The 23,221-nt window shown below is 38.8% G+C and overlaps 1 protein-coding gene across 1 annotated transcript; it reads right to left on the reverse strand.

Moving 5' to 3' along the window:
- Positions 1-2,809: 2,809 nt before the first annotated feature.
- On the reverse strand, positions 2,810-15,318 carry LOC145682077 (uncharacterized). Its single transcript, XM_081753674.1, has 2 exons — positions 13,956-15,318; positions 2,810-2,844 (listed from the first exon to the last, which is right to left on the reverse strand). The coding sequence occupies exons 1-2, from the start codon at positions 15,316-15,318 to the stop codon at positions 2,810-2,812; spliced, it is 1,398 nt and encodes a 465-aa protein (XP_081609800.1).
- Between the last annotated feature and the right edge of the window lie 7,903 nt (positions 15,319-23,221).

Raw genomic sequence — 23,221 nt, forward strand, 5'->3', positions numbered from 1 at the left:
CTTGCATCGGGATTTCTGGTCTTGGTTTTGGTCTTGGTTTTGCATGCAAGATTCTTGAAAAAGACTGCAAGACCAAGACTCTTGCGCTCATCACTACTCTACACTATCGACATCACATCCATAATGATGTTCAAGTGGTTCAATTTTCTCAAATGAGAGGAAATGTTCACTTTTAGGGTGAAGACGGCTTATTCCAGTGTAAATTGGCGTTCAGCTGTATCTGGAATTATGTTTGTAAATAAAATCATTGATCATTGCAGAGTTAAACAGGGTCCTAGAGCCTATTACATTACAATCGATAGTAATACCAATTGGTTTTGAAGTACAGGATGTCACCTTCATTATTCTACTTCTGTTGGGGTGGGCAAGGCCATTCATTGGGTGGGCGGTCGCCCACCCCCGCCCACCCTTAGTGCCGACCCTGTTATTAAACACATATTTATTTATGAGATATGATAAAATTCGCTTGAGTAGTTTTTGTGAAAATCTTCCAAGCAAAACTTCATCCCCTAAAATAAACTACCCTCGCAGATTTGTTCAGAACAAATATGTTATACCAAAATTTCAAGTTGTTATTAGTGGAGTATTTATTTACGAAAGGTTAACAAATCATCAGTGTCAGTTCTGAGAAAGTTGTCCAACAAGAACTCTCTGCCATGAATAAACTATCCCTCTTAAATTTCCCTTAGTAAAACCGAAGTATACTACAGCATAGAGTAGGTAATGAAGTATTGGCATATGAGACATAAAAATATTTATATCTCTTATATATTAAAGAAAGCTAACGGTACAGTTCTCACTGATACGGATAGCATCTTAAACAGATGGAAAGATTTCTTTGACGATTTGCTCAACACGCAGCCAAAAACTAATGTGCCTGGTGAAAAAGAGATACACACCGCAGAACCGTATATTCCAGAACCCAGCGAATGAAAGTAGAAACCGCTATAAAGAAATTAAAGAAACACAAATCTCCGGGTGTAGATGAAATTCCGGCTGAGTTAATTTTAGCTGGTGTCGAAAAATTGTGGAACAAGATACACAAACTCATTCTCCTTATCTGGAACAAGGAAGAATTGCCACCAGAGTGGAAAGAATCAATCATTGTTCCAATTCATAAGAAAGGCGACAAATATGACTGTAATAATTATCGAGGCATTTCTCTTCTGTCAACATCCTATAAAATCCTTTCAAATATTCTATTAGCAAGATTGATCCCCTACGCAGATGAAATTATTGGAGATTATCAGTGCGGATTTAGACGAAATCGATCAACTATCGACCAAATATTTACCATTCGTCAAATACTCGAAAAAACGTGGGAATACAATACCCCAGCACATCAACTATTTATTGATTTTAGAAAGGCGTACGACTCGGTTAGGAGAGAAACATTATACATCGTTCTTACAGAACTTGGAATACCGAAAAAGCTAATTAGATTAATTAAGATATGTTTAAATGAATCCCAAAGTAAAGTCCGGGTAGGAAACTTTTGTCCACTAGCTTTCACGTCGAAAATGACCTGAAACAAGGAGATGCGTTGTCGCCATTATTATTTAACTTTGTTCTGGAATACGCTATAAGGAAAATCAAAGATAGCAACCAGGGCCTAGAGTTGAACGGTATTCACCAGGTTATGGCATATGCTGATGATGTAAATTTAATAGGGGATAACAGGAGAACAATAGAAGGAAATGCCGAGATCTTATTAAACGCTTGCAGGGACATGGATTTAGAAGTAAATGCAGAGAAAACTAAATACATGGAAGTGCGTCGGGACCGTAATACGGCAAATTGTGGATGCGTTAAAATATTAAATAATACTTTTGATAAAGTGTGTAGGATAGTCTTTCAAATATCTAGGATCAATATTAACAGACGAAAATCATATTCACGAAGAAATTAAATGTCGACTAAAATCAGGGAATTCGTGTTACTGTTCGGTTCAAAATCTCTTGTCGTCGCGAATTCTGTCGAGAAATTTGAAACTTAAAATATACAAAACGATAATCATGCCTGTTGTTCTGTATGGTTGCGAAACATAGTCACTTACTCTGAGGGAAGAACATAGACTGAAAGTATTTGAGAATAAGATCCTGAGACGAATAATCGGACCCAAGAGGAACGGGAATGGGGAATGTCGAAAACTTCATAACGAAGAACTACATAATTTATACGGTTTACCCAACATTGTTAGGGTCATCAAGTCTAGGAGGCTTAGGTGGGCAGGTCATGTAGCTAGAATGGAAGAAAGTAGAAACGCTTTCAAATTCTTGAATGGAAGACCAATCGGAATACGACCATTAGGAAGACTTAGGTGCAGATGGGAGGACAATATTAAGATGAATCTCGCAGAGATAGGAATACAAAGTAGAAACTGAATCCACTTATCTAAGGATAGAAGTCAGTGGAGAGCTTTTGTGAACGAGGCATTGAACTTCCGGGTTCCATAGGCCACAGAGTTAGTTAGTTAGATGTAAAAAGGCCATTAGAGCAGTTTTGGAGAAAATAGCATTTTAAAATTTTTATCCTAAGTAAACTTCTTATAATTCTGGGGTAAAAAGAAACATTTCAAAAAATTAATGATCTAGAGCGGAGATCATAAATGTAGCCTAACAGTGTCGCATTGAGACTCAGAAAGCAGCTGGCAATAAACGAAAATAGAAAGTGATGATGAATATTCCACTTGGTTGAGGAATTGAAGGCAGAGGAAAAAAATACTTTTTCAATATATCAGAATGTGTTTCAATTATATCCTTTGTAAAATAGAATGTCGTTTAATATGTTTCTCAAACATCATTCTTCATTATAATGGATAGTGAGCCTGAAGCTCAACGGTGACTATAATAAGTAATGAACATACAGTAAGTAATAAATAATACAATAAATAGTAATGAATGTTTACTAATCTTGAACTTTCCGTTTCTAAATTGTTTCTTTCCATCATTTGTCAATTATGTCTGTTATGATGCCATTTGTTGTTCTAATCCTCACATCAGGAATTTTAAAAATAGCTACAATTAAACTATAAATCTGCATTTAATATCATAACGCAGAAAGAATCGGCGTTGACAACTAGTGAATAAGGACTAAAACTTCATTACTGAGAACTTAGCAGCAGCGATTGCAAGTCCTGACAAGGTTGAACTTGCTTTCACTCTGTGCTGTTTAATTTACAAACATGAAGTTATTCATCAAGCTGACAAGCCTGATCAGCGCAAATAAGAAACTAGCGTCTTTTGTATCCATAATCGACACTTAAACCTTAACCTCAATTTGAGGAATGATTTGAAACATTTTCTTAATTGAGGAAGGTCTATGTAGCATGTTTCTTGGTTGAAGAACGAAAGGATGAGGACCTCAACTAATGATTGTCTTTTCATGGAGGCGATCAAAAGTGCTTTGGAAGTTCAGCCGAGAGATAAAATTGCCTTTTTGACTACCTATCCTGGGTATTCTTTTACATGATTGGTTTTCATCAATCACACCAAACAAATGCCGGGATGCAACCTAGCATAAAGGATCAAAAACCGCTTTCTTCCTTTCCCATTCCTTACTGCTTTCCCCATTTCCCTGGTTAGCATGATTACCAAGGAACGTCATCCCTTATAAGTAGGGTTAAACGACCATAGATCCTCAGGAAAATAATTCCTAGTTCCCATTGTTTCATATCGGTCTTAGCATCTGCTGTATCTTACATGGAAGATTTTTCACTAGCTTACAATTTTTGTGAGATATCAAGTAAGCTTTGGCATATGTACGTGGTTACTGCATTGGATTTACACATAGAAGAATCCTGGTAGAGCCGATTTTTTTAAATGCTTCAATTTTATTCCATACTTAGTGTGATGAGGAAAATATTCTTCTGACGACAAGGAAAAATGTTCGATTCACGGGGAATTGGAGTTGATCCAACAAGAGACAAAGACTTACGAACTAATTTCCTCCAGTTATTCTACATTTGATATTTTCAGTTTATTTCAACTATTTTCTACTTGTTGTAAATTTTTTCCTTTCTTCTAATATGCAGTAGGTCGTGAAATAATATTACACACAATGTACATACACAAGTTACTGTTATCGGTATATAGCACTCATTGAACAACACGCTTTAAAGAATAGAGATTCATTATAAAATGGAGAAATGTTTCATTCATTAACTATATAAAAATATCTGTTTGAGTGCTCTGTGATTGCTTAAAGTGTAATTTAACGGAATGCGTTTTTGTTATAGAAAATAAAACTGGTTGAGAAGGTTATCAAGCAACAAAGTTACTCATATTATTAAATATTCTCAGAGATGCAGCTCAACAACTTCCATGGAAAGAGAACATTTACGTTTAAGAGAGTTCGTGAAAGTTTCGAAGGTAATTCGAAAAATGGATGATCTAAAACGTATCACTACACAATACTTATCCCAGAATTGCTGATAGAATGTGAATAATGTAGCGGAAACTCTAGGCATTTTAGGTGAGTAAGTACAATGTAACAAAATAATTGTACACGAAGAAAATGTCCGCATGATGAGTGCCCCGACCACTCACACTTAATCAGTGAATCAAAATGTAAATCTGTAAGTCCAGCTTAGCATCAGTTTAAGAAGATCTAATTGATTTTATACATTGATTCATAACCAAGATGAAGTATTCATACTGTACTAGACTCAAGATACGCAACAGAAATAAGACAATAGAATCACGCTGTCACTCCACCTTCAGAAAGTGTTATATGCTTAAATTCTTTCATTAAGATAATTTTCCCGTATTTAGAATTGCAAAAGATGTTCTTGTCATTAACCCTTTATGTGACCTTGTTGCTCCTGAGCACACGAAACAGTGTTGCCACAATCCTAGTTCTGGAGTGGGCTGAAAAATAGTACCAAATTGAAACAAAAGGGGCTGAATTCGTTATTTTATACCAGTGTAATACATGGCTCTATAGCAGGGCCGTGCCGTGCGGAGGCGAGCGGAGCGACGGCCCCGGGAGACGAAGTAAGGGGGCGGAAAATTCGGGATAAAAAAGGAAAAAGATAGGAAAAATTGCTTGGAATATATGTATGGGGGCGCCGTCGTATACTCTCACCCCGGGCGCTGATTTTCCATGGGCCTGCTCTATAGCACGAAACTAAAAGAGATAAAGTTCTAGAACACTCTCCCCTCTTCCAAGTATCCAAATCAAGAAAGTGCTCCTTTTAAAAAATATTCTTTAAAAACATCCAAATAGGAAGACCCAATGGCGTGACAATGGTCTTTGGCGCCCCTAGGAATAATCCCTAGTGGTGCCCCCTCACCCATTTAATAGGCCAATATATGACCATCTGTAACTTATATATATGAAAAAATATATACATAAAACGAGAAACAAATCAATCATCTCCGAGTTCGCTCCTTATGCCATCACACAGTATGAGTAACGTGAGATGTAGGAAAAGCTTTACTGACACTTTTGAAAATATGACAAGTATTTGTTAAATGGTGCTGAATTGGGTAGAATTCTACCAACTTTTTTACAAAAGGGGCTGAAAATGCCAGCGTGGTACCAATGGGCCGATGAATGACAAAAGGGGCTGAATTTGGTACAATTGTACCAAGTGTGGCAACAGTGACACGAAAGTTCTATATTTTTCGTTACGAGCATATTTCTTGTATTCCAGTTGGCGGTGTTGCCTACAAGCAACATCTCTTTTGTCGGAATTTGTTGTTTTGTGCTCCGGAAATTCGGAAATTTAGCCGCAGATGTCACTAGAGTATTGACATGTTTCCAACGTTTACGCCTTCTGTTTCCGTCTTGTTTGTTGTGCAGCACTGAAGAAATAAAAGTTTCGTTTTGCGACTTGACTAGAAGATAGGTGACGGTTCACTTGATATTTATTCATATGTAAAATATTATGGCAATATCTATCTTACTTAAGTAGTAATTACGCCTTTGAAAACTGTGTTGCTTGAGAGCAACAATGCCAGAATATGTGTATTTTGAGACCGTAAATGTAATATGGAAATGATATGGGCAGTGGCGTATTTACGATTTTCTTTCGGGGGGGGCTTTGCTAACTTTCGGGGAGGGCTTTGCCTGAAAATGTGAAAATTGTGCAAGATATTTCATATACTTTACTATAGTAAGTAAGATTTCGGGGGGGGGCTTAAGCCCGGAAGCCCCCCCCTCAATACGCCACTGGATATGGGACATGTCTAAAAAGCTGGCGCTTTCCAATATTCCCTTTCCCGGTCTTGGAAGCTATCACCCACATAGTATGGATGTAGATAGGAGGCCATGGGGATACGCGTCCCCCAAAATTTAGCTTGCCCCTCAAATGTCATGAGTTTACTATATATTTATTTATAAACTCACTATATACTTACTGGACCAAGCCGTTTCCATTTTCAAATATGCCCCTCAAAATCAGAACTCTGGCTACGTTACTGCACATAGTGTAAAATTAGTGCATTACCGCAACTACCAGTTTGTTACGATTGCGCAAGCGCTGGTTTTCTCGGTTTGTCCATGGGGTTTGAATCTATTACGACCATTTGTTTGAAACACAAACAAAAGTAAGAGAACTGTTTCAAATAACTATATGGTTAACAGAACAATGCATTACGTATTTCTACTACATACATATTATCACCGGTGTATAAGTGGATAAACTCAACCCCTTTTATCAAGTAGTCCCGGGTTCGATTCCCTGTGGATGCAGAATATTGTTTCGGATCTCACGTTGAACTGAAAGTTCCGTCCTTAGGACGTCATCACTCAATGAAAACCAATGGCAAACCACCAGAGGTTCACCTTGCCCAGTGATCCGTGTGTATTGTTTTGTATCATCAGAAATATAGCTACAAACGTTATACAGTATATGTTCCTGTGCATGTATGAAAGTAATCAGTGTGCAGTTGTTTCGTATTATCAGATATATAGCTAGAAATATATAAATATAGTATTTCATACGGTGCGTGTATTTCACATACAGTATATCTTTGTGTAAGTAAGAACGCAATCAGTGTGTAATTGTGTGGTAGCATCAGAAATATGTATATTCACAAACTACATGCCTCTGTGTATGTAAGATTGTAATGACAGCGTGTAGTTGTTTTGGTATTATCATATACATAGTGCATGAAACAAATAAGTATCTATATTTATCTACCTATATATATATGTGTATGTATGTATGTATGAAATATGATTTGTATATTCCACCGTGTCTGCCTGATTTGCCGATTACTGTTTCGCCGAATGCCTTCTTCTAATAAATTATCGCACACCTGAGCAGGCAGCCATGTTCGGCGAGTCAGGAATTACTGTTTGGCGGAATCCTGTTTCGTCGAACACTAGTAAAAGGGAATTTATACTCAGAAAGAGATTTTTCCCAGCAAAATCTGGACTTTTTATAGCTTGATTTGTGCGGTGTTGCCAATTTTCATGGACGGTTAGGTTGATTATGGAACAAAACACTACACTTAGTGTTAACCACAGATTTTTTTCTTTTCCACATCTTTTTACATTAAAGGTAATAACTTCTGGTTAATTGTTAATAACAATTTAATACAATAAAATATGTAAAAATCTTTCTTCCAGCACCTAGGAACAATAACTAAGATGTAAACTCAAATATAATGATCATTTATAGAAAAGTAAAAGGGCAGTTACTGGTAGACACACCTGAGAGATGTAAACAAATGCTTGTTTGTGATTGGCCAATGGAAAATATAAACAAGTCCTTATCTCTAATTGGTTGAATGCATGTCTAGGATGTTTAAACGAAACTTCTAGAAATATTTATATCTTTATTTTCTTTTTTATAAATTTGTTTCCTTAACAGTTTTATGATAAATATTTGTCAATGGTTACTTAGAGTTGAAATATAATATTCTTTCTTCGTCAGTAACACACTAAAGTATTTATAATTAAGGATTATGGAATTAGGCAAAGAGCAACGTACCAATGGAGCGACAGTCGTCTATTGCTGTGAGTAAAATTATTATTATTATTATTATTATTATTATTATTATTATTATTATTATTATTATTATTATTATTATTATTATTATTATTGTCAAATCTAGATCGGAATATTCACAAAGTTCACATGAATTAAAATTATATAGAATCTTAATAGAATCCCTTATAATGCATAAATTGTAATGTTAAGGAAAACAATTTCAAAAACTTTTTCGAGTTCGTTCATCTTAGTCTTGTTCTTTTTGTTTGCGATTTAGATAGATCGAAGGAGTTCAACTTTAGACTCGGCTTCATGATTTTCGAGGATGACCACGAATAGAAAATAATTTCGGACAAAAAACACGACGGGAAAGCTCTACGTCGCGCGGAAACCATTCAACGAAAATAGACTGAATGTGATGACAAAACTAGATTATATGTAATTCTCCAAACTTTGCCATATGAAACAGATTAACGGAAAGTGTCAAATTAAGTTGACAGCTAAGAAGCGATTTTCATGAAATGCCATGCAGATCTTTGAGGGGTATGTCGAGGCAGGGGGCAGGCTGTGCAAAATATTCTACTCTCCGGACTGCCGATCATGCGGCTTTAGACCCATCCTCCCGAAAGATGATGCTGTGACGTTAGGTCTGCTCTTTACCAAGTTCCACAAAAGAAACTTTTCTTAAACCGTTCTTGTAATTACACCAAATAATTTGAAAAACTTGCTGCGGCGTGCGGATACATATAAACAGTCACATCAGTCAAATAATCAGGTGAGGGCTCGAAATGAAACCTTGTCCGCTACAGAAGTCAATAGGCCATCTCACAAATTGAAAAAAAAAAAAAAAGAAAGAGAAAGAAACTGTTCTACAGTCATGAACACACTACACGTACCGGTATATGTAAATAAAACTGACTTTTAAAATAACAAAATAAAATTTTCAAATAAAAGGTATGGCTTCCAAAAGGGAACCTTATCCGCTATAGTAGTCAAGAAACCTTGTTATACAATCCGAAAGAAAAACGTTTTACAACTATGAACACATTGTATGTGAATAAAAACGATCTTTAAATTAACAGATACAATCAAAGTACTAGGGATGCACGCGAGACGAGAAATGGAAAAGTCTCGTCTCGTCTCGCAGCCTCAAATGTTGGTCTCGTCTCGCGTCTCGTCTCGTCTCGCAAATGTGAAGTCTCGTCTTCTCGCGTCTCGCATAAAATTTTAAGTCTCGTCTCGCGTCTCGCGCGAGACTTTCTCGCATGGACTCGCAGTCTCGCATATATTCTGGGTTAAAATTTTGCAATGTTTTATCCTATGGCTGTTAATGAATGATGATGTGATATTCTGTCCGAAGGCAGATATTTGACCTAAAAGTCCCTTGGCAAGGTGAACCCATGGTGGTTTGCCATTGCTTTCCATGGGATGGATATTCATAACATCCTAAGGAGACGGAACCTAGAGTACAACATGGTATCCGAACTTGTGTCCACTCCGCTCCAAATTAAAAGAAAAGTTGTGCTGGAATTTGATTGCTGGACCATTAATTTTCGCATAGCATAATTTACAGCAAAACCAGAATAAATTGTTGCTGGATCCAACATTGTTTTCCAGCTTAGAGTTCTCCAGCAATATTTTCCAGTATGCCATGCGGGCACATTTTTGCCCCGAAAAAAAAGTCGCCAGTGTAATTAGGATATAAAGAATATAACGTTTCCGCATATGTTTTTCTGAACTCATTGAACCAAACCCGGATCCTTTTATTATATCTATGTGTATTTTTTTAAAGTTAGCTAGCTATGGTGTAGCTAGCACCCATTGCGAGGGCTACACCCTCTATTTGGGAAAGAGATTTAACATTATTATGGCGAAAAAAATGAATTTCTGTTGGGCAAACAGACATTTATTAACTTTATTAAACACCTATAAGTTTTATTTATTTATTTATTTATTTATTTTTCTTGTACGTGAGGAGGTCCTGTTAGTAACAAGAGGGTTTACTGTGCATGATATGAAGGTGAGATATGGGCTGGTACGTGGGATGTGCTGAGGATACTGATGATGTTATAGTCCGGATGATTTGGAGGTACGGTATATTTATATAATGCGAAAAGCAGTGAGAGAGGTGTAGACGTGTGGTGATGGCTGTGAGTGTAGGGAGCGTCGCTGTAAACGGTTTCAAAAAATAAAGCCTGTTCGCTGTCATACCGTTGAGTTATATATTTAATACGAAGAGCTTCAATATGATAAAGAAGGTGAGGAAATGTGATGCGGTCGTACAATTCACGGGTTGGACTTGGTAATTTAATGCGGTAGGCTAGGCGAAGAGCATGTCGTTCCATTATTAACAGCTTTTCGCAATGTTTTGCGCTTGCTGATACCCACGAGGTAAAACCATATGTAAGAACGGGACGGAGGAAGACCTTGTAGGTGTTGATGAGCGTAGAAGAATAGACACCCCACGTTGTACCTATGAGACATTTAAGTAAATTTAATCTATTTTTGGCTTTGCTTACAACGGTAGCGAGGTGTGGACGCCATGTAAGATGATGATGAAATGTTATACCCAAGTATTTCACTGTCTTTGAGTGCTGTATGGCAGTATCATTGACTGTAAGGGCAAGACGAGCTGGGTTTCGATGAACTCGTGATCGACGTTTTGGTGGAATAAAGACTATGGCCTGAGTTTTGGTAGCGTTTATTGTTAAGCGCCACATCCGACACGAATCGCCAAAGCGACGGATAGCTTCATTCATCGCATTGTTTATTTGAGAGATAGTTTTCGTTAACGCCAGGAAAGCCGTGTCATCGGCGTACTAAAACGTATGAATGTTTTGCGGTAAGGACGGCATGTCAGCGACATAAAGCAGATACAGCAGTGGGGACAAGACAGAGCCTTGCGGAACGCCGCTATGAAGGAAAACAGGATAAGAGACACTGTCATTGATGTAGATGTAAGCCAGGCGGTTTGAAAGAAAATTAAAGATGAAGCATGTACGTGATAGGAAGACGGAAAGACAGAAGCTTGAATAAAAGTCCCAGGTGCCATACTTTATCAAATGCCTTTTCGAGATCGAATAAAACTAAACAGGCAGGCTTGGAAGAATTGTAATGATTAGTGATCATGTTGGTGAGGCAAAATAACTGATCGTTAATATATCCTGGTCGGAAACCAGCTTGATGCAAAGGTAGCAAATTTTTCGCTGTTAAGTGAGTGTGAAGTCTTTTGACAAGGATGCGTTTCAATATTTTGTGGAAAGTCGGAGTTAATTGTATGGGCCTGTAAGATGATACGGAATTTAGTGGTTTGTGTGGCTTAGCAAACATGAGTGTTTTGGAAGTCTTCCACTGAGGGGGAAGATAACCTGTGCGGAGAATAAACGTAAATATAGTTGCTAAAAGGTGTAGAAGGCGAGAGGCGCTTCTTTGACATGACGGTAAGTGATTGAGTCCAGACCAGGGGCAGTATTGCGTTTGCGAGCCGTGACGGAGTTGATATCTGTTACAGTGATAGGCGTAGCAAGAGGATGGTCGGGTAAAACATGAGACTTGCTGGGTTGAAGTTCTGGTGAATTTATGTTGAAAGTATGAGTGGGATGCCTGCGAGGAATGGCTGCTTCAGACGGCGTGAAAATAGATTGTAGATAGGTTTGCGAAGGCATCTGCTTTTTCTTTATCTGTCTGAAGAAAATTTTCATTTTCTAGGAGAGGATAGGTAGTGTGGATCTTGCGACCAGTAAGCATGTTGAAACGGTTCCAGTATCTGAATGGGTGTGCATCGTCTCCCAAATTATTACAAGCTTTTATCCATTGACGGAGTTTATATGCTTTAACATAATTGTGAACTGTGCGTTGAAATTGACGATGTAAATGCAATGACTCTAGATTTCCTGTACGTTTGTAATCTCTGTAGAGTGCTCATGAACGTCTGATAAGTGGTAAACAATGGGGTGGGAGCGTTGGGTGATAACTATGGGATGTACTAGTCGGTATAAAACGGCTGGTAGCGTCATGGAGTGCTGTAGTTATTCTATCCAAAGAATTATGAAGATCTTCCTCCGTTTCTGATAGAGTTGAGTTTCCAAAAATGCTACTAAGGTAATTTCGATATCCTGGCCAGTCGGCTTTGTCGAAGCGCAATGTGGTAATCTATATTTTTTTTATTTTTTTTTATTTTTTTTATGTGCTAGCCGAAGGCCAGCTCCCTTGCGAGGGTTACGCCCTCTATCCGGGGTGAGGAGTGCAGAGACTGGGGAAGGAAGGATATTGGAGGTGGTCTATGGGAAGTAAGAGTAAGCGGAAAGAATCATTTATTTTATTTAGATCATAATTTCAGTTTACTGCTTTTATTGCATTTTATTCAATTTCATTGGACATTATGAACTTTGTTCATAATCATGAGGACAGGGAAAAAAAATGACAATGAAGTGCATATGACAGGACAACACAAGGATATGTTAGTGAGACGAATGCAGATTATCTTCTTGTCCAGGGGCTGCTCTGGACAGTAATGTAGACAAGTGGAGCCCTGTTAGCACAATAGGTTACGGTGCAGCATATGTAGGTGATATATGAAATGGAAGGTGATCAGAAGAATAAGCTGAAGCGACAAAATGATCTGGATGGTCTGGTGGAATGGTTTTGAGATATAAAGAGAAGAGTAGGGATAGAGGGCAAGTAGAAAATTGATATCCTAAATCATAGTGGCGGTCATCATCCATAGTATCTAGAAGTAATGGATGACGTTGCTGAAACCGGTTTGTGATGAACTTTAGTCGCAACTGTTCAAGATGACGGAGAATGGTAGGAAAAGAGATACGGTCGTAAAGCTCCTGTGTCGGACTGGGAAGCTTGATCCTATAAGCCAGACGAAATGCGTGCCTTTCAAGAACTTGTAACTTCTGATAGAAAAAAGGTAGTGCAGCAACCCAAGCGGGATGACCATAAGTTAGAACTGGACGTAAGAATACCTTATACGTATTAAGGATTGTAGTGGGTTGCAATCCCCATGTGGTACCAACTAGACGTTTTAGTAAATTGAGCCGAGCATACGCTTTACGAATGATTGCGTGAAGATGCGGCCGCCAAGTTAAGTGATGATCGATTATGATACCAAGATAGGTAACCTGTTTAGTAGGTGATATTCGTGTGCCGTGAACCTCTAGATTAAGTAGATCGGGGTTTTTCTGAACCCGAGAACGTTTTCGAGGTGGTATGAAAACGATAGCTTGGGTCTTAGTCGGGTTAATATGAAGGCGCCACTGAGTACACCATCGGAGGAAAGAATCTATTGCTAGGCGGAGAGCAGAATTGATTTGTTGAATAGTTCTGGCCGTGCAAAGAAAGGCAGTATCATCTGCATATTGAAAAGTATGAACATTGGGAGGAAGGGTTGGCATATCAGCTACAAACAGAAGGTATAGAAGAGGCGAGAGAGCGGAGCCTTGAGGTACACCAGAATGGATAAAGATCGGATGTGATGAGGAACTATTGATGGTAACATAAGATAGGCGGTTAGAAAGAAAATGGAAAATGAAACGGAGGTAGCAGAGTGGAAGCCTAAAACGGTGAAGTTTGAACATGAGGGCTAAATGCCACACTTTATCAAAAGCCTTCTCTAGGTCAAAAAGAATGAGGCATGAAGGCCGAGCAGTGTTATAATGATTTGTGATTAGATTGAGAAGTCTGAGCAATTGATCATTGATGCTGAAATTAGGTCTGAAACCAGCTTGGTGTACAGGCAAGAGATTATATTGAGAAAGATGGTGATGTAGTCTGATGACAATGATGCGCTCAAGAATTTTGCTAAATACGGAGGTTAATTGTATTGGACGGTAAGAAGCAACAGAATCTGGAGGTTTGTTGGGCTTAAGAAACATGAGAGTGGAAGAAGTCTTCCAGTCACAGGGGATGTAGCCAGTCCGGAGAATAAAAGAATATATATATGAAAGAAGCAGAAGAAGACAATAAGGAGCCTCTTTGATATGACGATAAGTTATGTGGTCGATACCAGGAGCTGTGTTGCGCTTGCGGTTTACGACGGTGGCGATATCAGATGTAGAAATTGGAGCTGTGAGAGGATTGTCGTCTGGAAGAATGTGTGCTGCACTGGGTTGTAGATATGGAGATGATAAGTTTAAGCGATCAGTAGGATGTCTTTGAACAAAATCTGATGGGAATGGGGTGAAGGTAGTCTGCAGGTGGTCTGCAAAGGCGTTCGCTTTCTCTTCGTCTGTGTGTAATGGTTGGTTATTTACTAACAGCGGATATGGTGTGCGAGTAAGCTTCCCAGTCAACATATGAAATCGCTTCCAATACTTAGTAGGGTGTGAAGTTTCAGCTAAGTTGTTACACGTCTTCACCCAGTTGCGAAGTTTATGTGCCTTGACGTAGTTACGCACAGTGCGCTGAAGTTGGCGATGATGACGAAGAGCTTCTAGGTTACCAGTGCGCTGATATTCGCGAAAGAATTCGCGAGAACGATGTATGAGAGGTAGGTAGTTTGGCGGTAAACGTGGTTGGTACCTGGTTATTTCAGTTGTGGGTATATGAAGGTCAGAAGCGTGATGAATGGAATGAGTGATTTCAGAGACCCGTGCGTAGAGATCATCTTCGGTAGCAGGAGGCTCGATGGTAACCAAATCTTCAGCAATAGTAGTGCGATAGTCATCCCACTTGGCTTGATCAAATCGTGGAACACGACGAGGTTCAGGGAGCAAACGAAGAGTAGGAGCCTGCGGTTGATCGATATGAAGTTTGATAGGAAGGTGATCACTACCTATGGAATCGAGCACTTCAAGAGTGCAACGCTGGAAGAGATTGCCAGAAGAAATAACTACGTCAGGTGTGGTATTCGTGATGGGTCTGGTTGCTTTAGGTATATCAAAAACATGGCCGGTGGTATGAGTAGTAATGAAGTCAAGGAAGCTTTGCTTCTGATTATCTGGACGGCTGTGTATATTGATGTCGGCCATTATGATATAATATTTAAAGTTATTGGAGATGTAAAGAAAGAATGAGCGTGGGATGGGGTGTCCAGGGCGTACATATATGGTAGCTACGGTAACGTAAAGGGAGTGGAAGTACAGCGTCGTAATGAGATACTCTGGAACATTAGTCAATGCAGGATGATATTGACGGTGACTAATCGAAGGATGGAAGCCAATGGCCACTCCCCCATTTGCTCGGCGTGCTGCGATGGTAGAATCAGAAGGGAGTAGGGTGTATCGAGGTATCCTGAACGTCATAGACGGAGTAAGAAGAGTTTCGTTCAGAAGGAAGGCCTGAATAGTTTCTTCGAGAAGTAGCTGTTCGAAGAGAGTGTACTGGGAAGCAAGTGATCGAATATTAAGAAACAGTAAAGAAATACCCATGATTAAGGTGCAGCAGTAGTGTTGGAAGTGGCGGAGGAGACATGTAATTCCTCAAGAGGGGTGGCGTGAAAATAGACATGAGGGCCAGAGTAAGTAGCTTGAAAAGAATATTTAAATATAATGCGGGCTGCATGATTGACCACCTGGAGGATATGCTGACGTAGAAACGGGTGAATGTTCTGCAAAGCGATGGTAAAGAATGAAAGGAGTTGCTGTACGGAAATTGCTTCATCAAGAGGTTGTGGTGCTACATGTTGTTGAACTTCTGGTAGGACGGGTCGCAACGGAACAGTGAGCTCCGGATTTAAAGGTTCAGCCGTTGGCCGTGCTTTGCAGCGATAGCTATATGTTGGGTGTTGTTCCGGGCACGTAGAGCATTGAGGTGGCTTTGTCAGGTTAGTGCAAGCTTTTGTTTCGTGGTTTCCGCTGCAGTACCCACATTTGCTTGGCTGGGTGCATTTCGATGTTGGATGTGAATTGTATGCTTGGCAGCGCTCACACCTCAATGGTAAAGGTGGTGGCGATTTCGATGGCTCTACTCGATGTTTCTTTTTATAGATGAGGGCACCATGAGTGAGAAGGTCATCAATAGTAGTTTGAGAGTTGGTTAATATTCGTACCATGTAGGTAGCTCCTTGATCGTTTTTAATACGAATGCATTTTAGAATGGAGTGTCCCTCAAGAGTAAGTTCTTCCATGACCTCGTCGTCGGTTAGAGAAGGGTCAACCCCTCTAATGACAACTGAGAGAGCCGGGGTTTTACGTGGTGGCGGTGCTTGTCGAAATGCCTTGGGTTCCAGGCGCTTCATACTGGCGTGCTTACCAAAGATTTCAAAGCTGCACTTATTTCGCACAGTAGTTAAAAAAGTAGAATCGTAAGATTTGAAAATTATTCCGTTACGAGTGCGAACTATCTGTGCTACAGAAGCGCGTGGCAGATATTTTACCAGTTGTTGGAAGGCTAGTTTTGTATTGTCAAACTTGGTGTCAAAATTGGTCAGTAAAAATGAATAGAGACATGGTTTGGAGGTATCCTGAAGAGATGGGAATTCTTTGTCGTCGTCTAGATTCATTGAACTAATAGACTGTTCGGAGTCACTAACAGTGTGATGGCGTTTAGTCGGTGGTTGATGAGAAGTGCTGTTGGCTTTATCCGGTGTACGAGAGCGGGATCTACCAGTATTCTTGCCTTGAGATGTATTTTGCTGTCTGCGGTCGGCCCCCTTACCCACCGAGGTAGGTTCGATAGACGGACCCGGAGGTAACGGCGGTAGTCCCGGATGGCCACCTGATGCCATCCCTTGAGATGTTAGACGACTCTGACAATGAAGATGAGAGTAAATGCAATGAGATGAGATGAGGTGCTAGGGGAAGCCCACTGTGGCTCTCACTTGAGGCAGCAATACGTCCTCGCGGAGATGTCGGTCAGTGTGAACACTGGCCCTCCACAAAATAGATGATGAAGAGAATAAATGATGATGGCCACGGGCTCCCACTTGAGTCAACAATACGGACTTCAAGGGGATGTCGATTGTCTATAGCAGAGCAATCCTCCCTGAGTGAACAGAAGTAATATTAGTAGCTCTCAGACCTATGAATCGAAGATCGATTCTGACTTCTGAGTTTAGATGATGTAATCTATATGTAAATTTCTTCGTCTTTATTTAACCGGATTTCAACCTTGTCTTTGCCTGCTTCTAGTCCGAGGAATGCTCTAACGTCACAGTATCCAAAATTGACACGGATTGTTTCCTTAGAATAGGTTTTGTCTTTCTTTTCAGAACGTTTAAACTCTCTAGCATTAAATTTGTTGAAGCAGCAGAGAAAATATAAAAATACGTTACTTGTGTAGAACAGTGCTGCCATCTATTGTCGCCTATCTCCCTTTACACCAGCCACCATGGAATAACATTACCTATGTGAACGGACTTGTGGATAACATATACTAATATACTAACCTAAATAACTGATATACAACATAATTATGTTATATACTAATAACAATTATATCAATGGCTCGCCGCGGGGAATAGTGATAATTAATTTTCAACACTTTAGACACTGTCAAGTATGCTATGCACTTACCTTAGTTTCCTTCTTCTGAGGGAAACATATTGTTATATCCTCCTTCCTGCAGCTATTCTTCTGATCTTTGTCGCTGTCGGGGTAGAGAATCGCGTACTCTTTCTTGTGAATATTTTGCAAGTGTTTCTTCACCGCGTTATATTACGAGAATGCATTTTCAATTCTATCTTCTTAGGCTTACATAATTTACAAATAGCCAACTCAGCATTCGTCGCAATTTCAAAGTAATCCTGGAACTTACTTTTACGCCCTGCCGTTTCGGATGGATCAAGACTCGAACTTGCAGAAACAGTACCTGAATCCGCTTCACTTTCAACTGGGTCCCCATTTGGCTCTTCTAAAATATCGTCGCCACTATCAACATTTACACGTTTTGGTCGTTTCCTTGAAGGGTGATTTTCCATTATAAAGATGTTTTTATACCACCAAAAGCGCTTGTAGATAACAAAAGAACTCCTCACAACACAATACGACCCAATTCTTTTGGGTCGTTCGCGCTTATAGCAATGTTACATTATCGCATTCTATCAACTTTCGCTTTCAACTTATATAGTATTGCCATATCTAGAAAATAAAATTACTGACAGATATAGGGCCATTCCTGCCATCTCCCACCAAACCTATAGGGCCATCCCACCAAACCAGTGTTTGAATTAAACTTCCGAACTAGAGGGGGATGTTTTTGATAAATATATAGAAAAAACACTTATTCCATGTAAAAATATTATATTATTTCTGCGAGCCGGACCGGGGATAAACTTTAACGAGAAGGGATTTCCCCGCCATCCCCCAACATTAATCGCTAGCAGTAATGTGAAAAAGACAGAAACAACAGAAATATCACATTTCGCAGCAATAGGGAGTCTTATTCGCTTTTCAGACCAAAAACAGAAGTTCATGTATTCGTGCGCGCCCGCGTGTATGTGTTTGTGTCGCAAAATAAAGTCCTAAATCGATGCTGTAATAAATTTCCAATTTACAAAGCTTTTCTTTTTTAATAATGTTTAGAAACTAGAGAAGGCTTTAATTCTGAAAATCAACCTTGAATAATAATAAATCTCATAAAATGTCTATTGCCCCAATCACTTTTTTGTTACTGGAGACATTAACGCTCAACTTAGAAAACTCAATAAATGTAAAATCACTAAATATACAATTAAATATAATTCATAAATGTTGCGAGACTGCGAGAAGTCTCGCGAGACTTCTCGTGCGAGACTTAACCAAGTCTTGTCTCGCGTCTCGCATAAAATTTTGAGTCTCGTCTCGTGCCTCGTCTCGCAAATGCGAGACGAGACGAGACTTCTCGCGTCTCGCGTGCATCCCTACAAAGTACATACAGAGGACTGTAAAAACCCCGAGAAAACCTATGTACACGGTGTTTGTTTATCATAAAGTTCACTTGGAGGGTACTGAAATCGAACCTACGCGTCAGAGATATGCGCTCTACTACTAAACCAGCACGGTCCCATATAAAACGGGCAAGTTCATTGCTTGCTACATAAAGTATTCTATCATGCTTCTAATGAAAGTCAAAATCAAATATTGTCGTAGGAATTCAACCGTACGAATGTAGCCATACAAACATTTTCAAAAAACGACATGACCACATTGAACGCATTGCGTTTCGAAAGTTGAAATAACTTGAAACCATCAGATTAAGTGACGTAAATTTTCGAAAATGTTATTAAAATCACATTGTTACTCTTAGGTACATTTTGACTACATAAATTGCAATAAGAGCGTTCATTTATTTGAGTTGTTTAACGAAATTTCTGAAATATATGTGCACATGAATCAAATTCATTCTGTATATTATAAATATTTTTAAACAGCACAATATTTGCAGTAGGGACGTAAGTTGGCTACTATTGTTTCTTCGTAAATATATATGTAAATATTTTTTTATACTATGTCTTATTTCAACACGTCTTCCAAGTAATATAGTGTCAACCTCTCATTCAAATAACTGTAGTTGCCGATGTGAGCATGGTTAGTGTATACAGTTTAAAAACTCAGTAGCCAAACTCTGGGAGATGATTTCTAATATGAAAAAAAAGTCATAACAAATATGATATGAAATATGTCTCTTTTTACGGTTATAAAGCGCTGCAAATGAGACAAATCAAATGTTAAAACTTCTTAGCTTGAAAACTATAGAACCCATTACAAAGAATCGAAGGAATTACACAGGAACAAGTATGCGTTTTATTTAAACATCCATGTTTTACAATCTTCGGTGCCGGCTGAATGAATGGTATAAAGGAAGTTGTTATTGGTTAAATTTCTTTGAAAGTAGAATATGCTGTGTCGGATTTCATAACTTAAATATTATATTGGCTGTTTCATAGTAGAGAAAAGTGATATAAGTAATTTTCGATTACTAATACAGAAATGAAATGATTTTTAAATGCCATCTACTTGAATACTACAAATAATGTTCCTTTAATAGTTAAAAATGTATCACCTTACGGGTTCGATTCCAGTGGGGTCACTAGGCCGAAAAGGTGTAACTGCTTGTTCAGGCCAGCTATCCTGAGTGAGGTTTTCACTGGATTCCCGTCATTCACATCAGGCAAATGGTACCTAGCATATCGGATAGTACCTTATATACAGGTACACCGGATGGTACCTAACATACAGGTCTCAGGCCACTTCATTCAATCCCCATTCCTTTTTTCCTTCCCCTTCTCCAGATAGTGTGCTTACTAAGGAATGTCATCCCTCGTAAGTGACGGGTTTAAGGCCGTAGATACCGGTAATATCCATACATCTGTATAAATAAATTAAACAAACTTACAATCACAGAAATTCTTTAAGGATAATGAAGTAAGGAAAATTAAAAACAAACTTAAAACTTTAATTAAATATTTCTGTTTGAAAGTTAATAAGAGGTTAGAATCACGAAATAGCATACTTAATTTAAGGTTCTTGGAATGGAAAAAATATTCTGTACTTAACATCTAAGTGGAGTGTAACGCACGATGACGGTACGCATAGGCTTACCATGAAAATTTCCAACATTGCACAAATTAACCATAAGAAAATGAAGACTTAGATGGGAAAAATCCCTTCCTGTACGCAAATTCCTTTTTAACTAGTTTTCGGCCAAACAGATTCGGCGAAACAGACAGGAAACATATTCCACATTTATATTTGTAGAAGAACGTAATCAGAATGTAATTGCTTGATATTTAAGTGAATCATAGGGTCATATAATAAATTGGTATACCAGTAATAATGCATAAAGTTTTTTTTATTATTTTATTTTATAAAATTGCAACAGATAGTTGATTAAAATCATATTTTCAGTGTACGCATTTTCGTACACAAAAGATGAAAAATGATAAATAAAAAGCAACAACAACATATGGTCAAAGTTAGTTGTGTAAATAGGAAAACAAACTTTCCCATCAAAAGCAACAACAACCAGTTAGCCTCTATGTATGCTTCTCGGCTCGTTGCTTTTACCAAACATAAACACATCTGGTGACGTGATAAGGAAAACGAACGCACGGACCCCCCCCCCCAAAAAAAAAATAGCAGCAGCAAAATTACTTATTGAAAAACAATTTTTAGGATTTTTCTGCGTAATACGTCAGGAGGTTAAATTATATAAAAAAAACACGAAAAAGAGGCATATATCATCACAATTTACTATTAGCTTCTCCATTAAATTATACGTTCTGAGTCAAATCTTCAGTAACTGCCATGGAGCTTGGAATGCTTGCTTTGTAAGTATCTTTTCTTTTTCCCATAATATCCATTCTCCACTTTGGGGAGGGGTTTCAGTAAAACTTGGTCATCTGGCATGTATGAGTGAAAAAGTCATTCATCATTGTGGGTATAAGTCTCCTGGTAACAAGCAACCCACTGTACAATTCAGTTTCAAGATAAACCGATTTTTTTAAAGTTAGGCTATGCAGTGCAATTTAAGCATCCTTAAATTTTTGAGTGTGGTTAAATATTAGGGATTTGAAATTACAACTAGATGTTTTATTTAAAATACAATTTATTATGACTGAATTGTACAAAAATGAAAATGAAATTCTTGAAACTGAATTGTATAGTGGAGTGCGTGTCACCAGGAGACTTGTATCCATAATGATGAATGATTTTTTTTACTTATACAGGGAGTCCATAAAACCCTGCAGGAAAGTAAAACTCTATAACTTGGAAACTACATAATGTATTAACAAATAATTTTGGTCTACTTACAGAAAGGTTCAAAGTTTTGTTTCAGCTAGTTAAGGTTCATCGCCAAACCTCCAATTGTGCATCATTCACGTCCAAACACTCTTGCAGTCTTTTTGGGAAACCAAGAATTGCGTGTTGGCGGTGCTCGTCTGGAATGTTCAATATCACATCAGTTATTTTGTTCTCGAGATCGTGCAGATTAGCTGGCTTCTGCGAATACACCTTGGTTTTCACGTGTCCCCAGAGCCAGTAATCACAATGCGACAAATCTTGTGATCTTAGAGGCCAAGGCGTGGGTCCTCTTCGTCCAATCCATCTCTCCTTAAACTCTTCGTTAAGAAACTGTCGAACTTGAAGGGCATAGTGAGGCGGTGCCCCGTCCTGTTGCATGTGGACCTCATTAAGGATGCCTAATCTAGTAAGTTCTGGCAAAAGGAATGGCTGTAGCATGTTCAGATAATTGTTACCATTTACCGTCTCTTCCTCGAAGAAAAAAGGGCCGATAATGTAGTCCATTGAAACAGCACACCACACATTGACTTTGGGACTACCCCGCTTGTGCTCCTCGAATTAACGTGGATTTTCCGAACTCCTAAATTCAGCAGTTGTGCCTGTTCACTTCTCCCGACACATGAAATGTGACGTCATCTGAAAACAGAAATCGAGACAGAAGGTCACCATCTTCTTGTAAGCGGGTAAGCATTGACTCACAGAATTCCATTCTCATGTCACACTCTTCCTCTTTCAGCTCGTGCACAAATTTTAACTTATAGAGTTGGACCTTCAAATTCTTGCTTACGATCTTGTGTAACGTTGACTTCGGTATTCCCAGTTCCAATGACCTACGTTTAAGCGACTTCATTAGACTCCTGGCTACGCTGTCCTGCAACGTGTGAATCACATCGTTACTCGCTCCTGGCCTTCCACTGCGTGCTAAATCTGACACACTTCCCGTTTCTTTCAACTTCTCGTACCACCTCTTAATACTTGTTTCTGCTGGGGGTGTTTTCCCATACGTTGTTTGGAACTTTCTCCGCACTGAAACGCAAGATTTTAATTCCGCAAACTACAAAACACATTGTGCCTTTTCTTTAATGGACGCCATCTTAAGTCACATGATTATCAGCGCAAAAGTCGTCGAGCATTGTGGCCAGCATCGAGCATTGTGGCCAGAATAAAACTTTAAACTTCCCTTCTTCCAACCCCAAAAATTTATACACTTAAACGCAACGGTTTCCAAGTTATACCGCCTTATGCAGAATCGTTTTGACGTATAATTAGCGTCATACTAAAGGCATGACTACTGCAGGAAATATATGTAAGTCGAACACTTTACTATGACACTAATTACTCGTCAGAATGACTCTGCATAAGGCCCATTGAGATTTACTTTCCTGCAGGACTTTATGGACTCCTGCACATGCCAGATGGCAGAGTTTTACTGAAACTTCTTCCCAAAGTGGACAGTGGATATTATGGGAGAAAGAAAAGGTATATACAAAGCAAGCGTCCCGAGCTTCATGGCAGCTACTGAAGATTTGACTTAGAACGCATAATTTGAAGGAGAAGCGAATAGTGAATTGTGATGATTTATGGTTTTTTGGGGGGGATTTTTATATAA

Source organism: Thermobia domestica, chromosome 3 (genome assembly GCF_964235325.1).
Source record: "Thermobia domestica chromosome 3, izTheDome1.hap1.1, whole genome shotgun sequence".
Classification (NCBI taxonomy): Eukaryota; Metazoa; Arthropoda; class Insecta; order Zygentoma; family Lepismatidae; genus Thermobia; species Thermobia domestica.

What these genes read in the sequence shown, in the direction of transcription:
- LOC145682077 (XM_081753674.1), bottom strand. Translation starts at nt 15,318, where the DNA reads ATGGGTATTTCTTTACTGTTTCTTAATATTCGATCACTTGCTTCCCAG. An exon ending in CAAGCGCAACACAGCTCCTG is followed by an intron (nt 2,845 to 13,955) that starts GTATCGACCACA and finishes TACTTATTATAG; the next exon opens with TCACCGTTGAGCTTCAGGCT.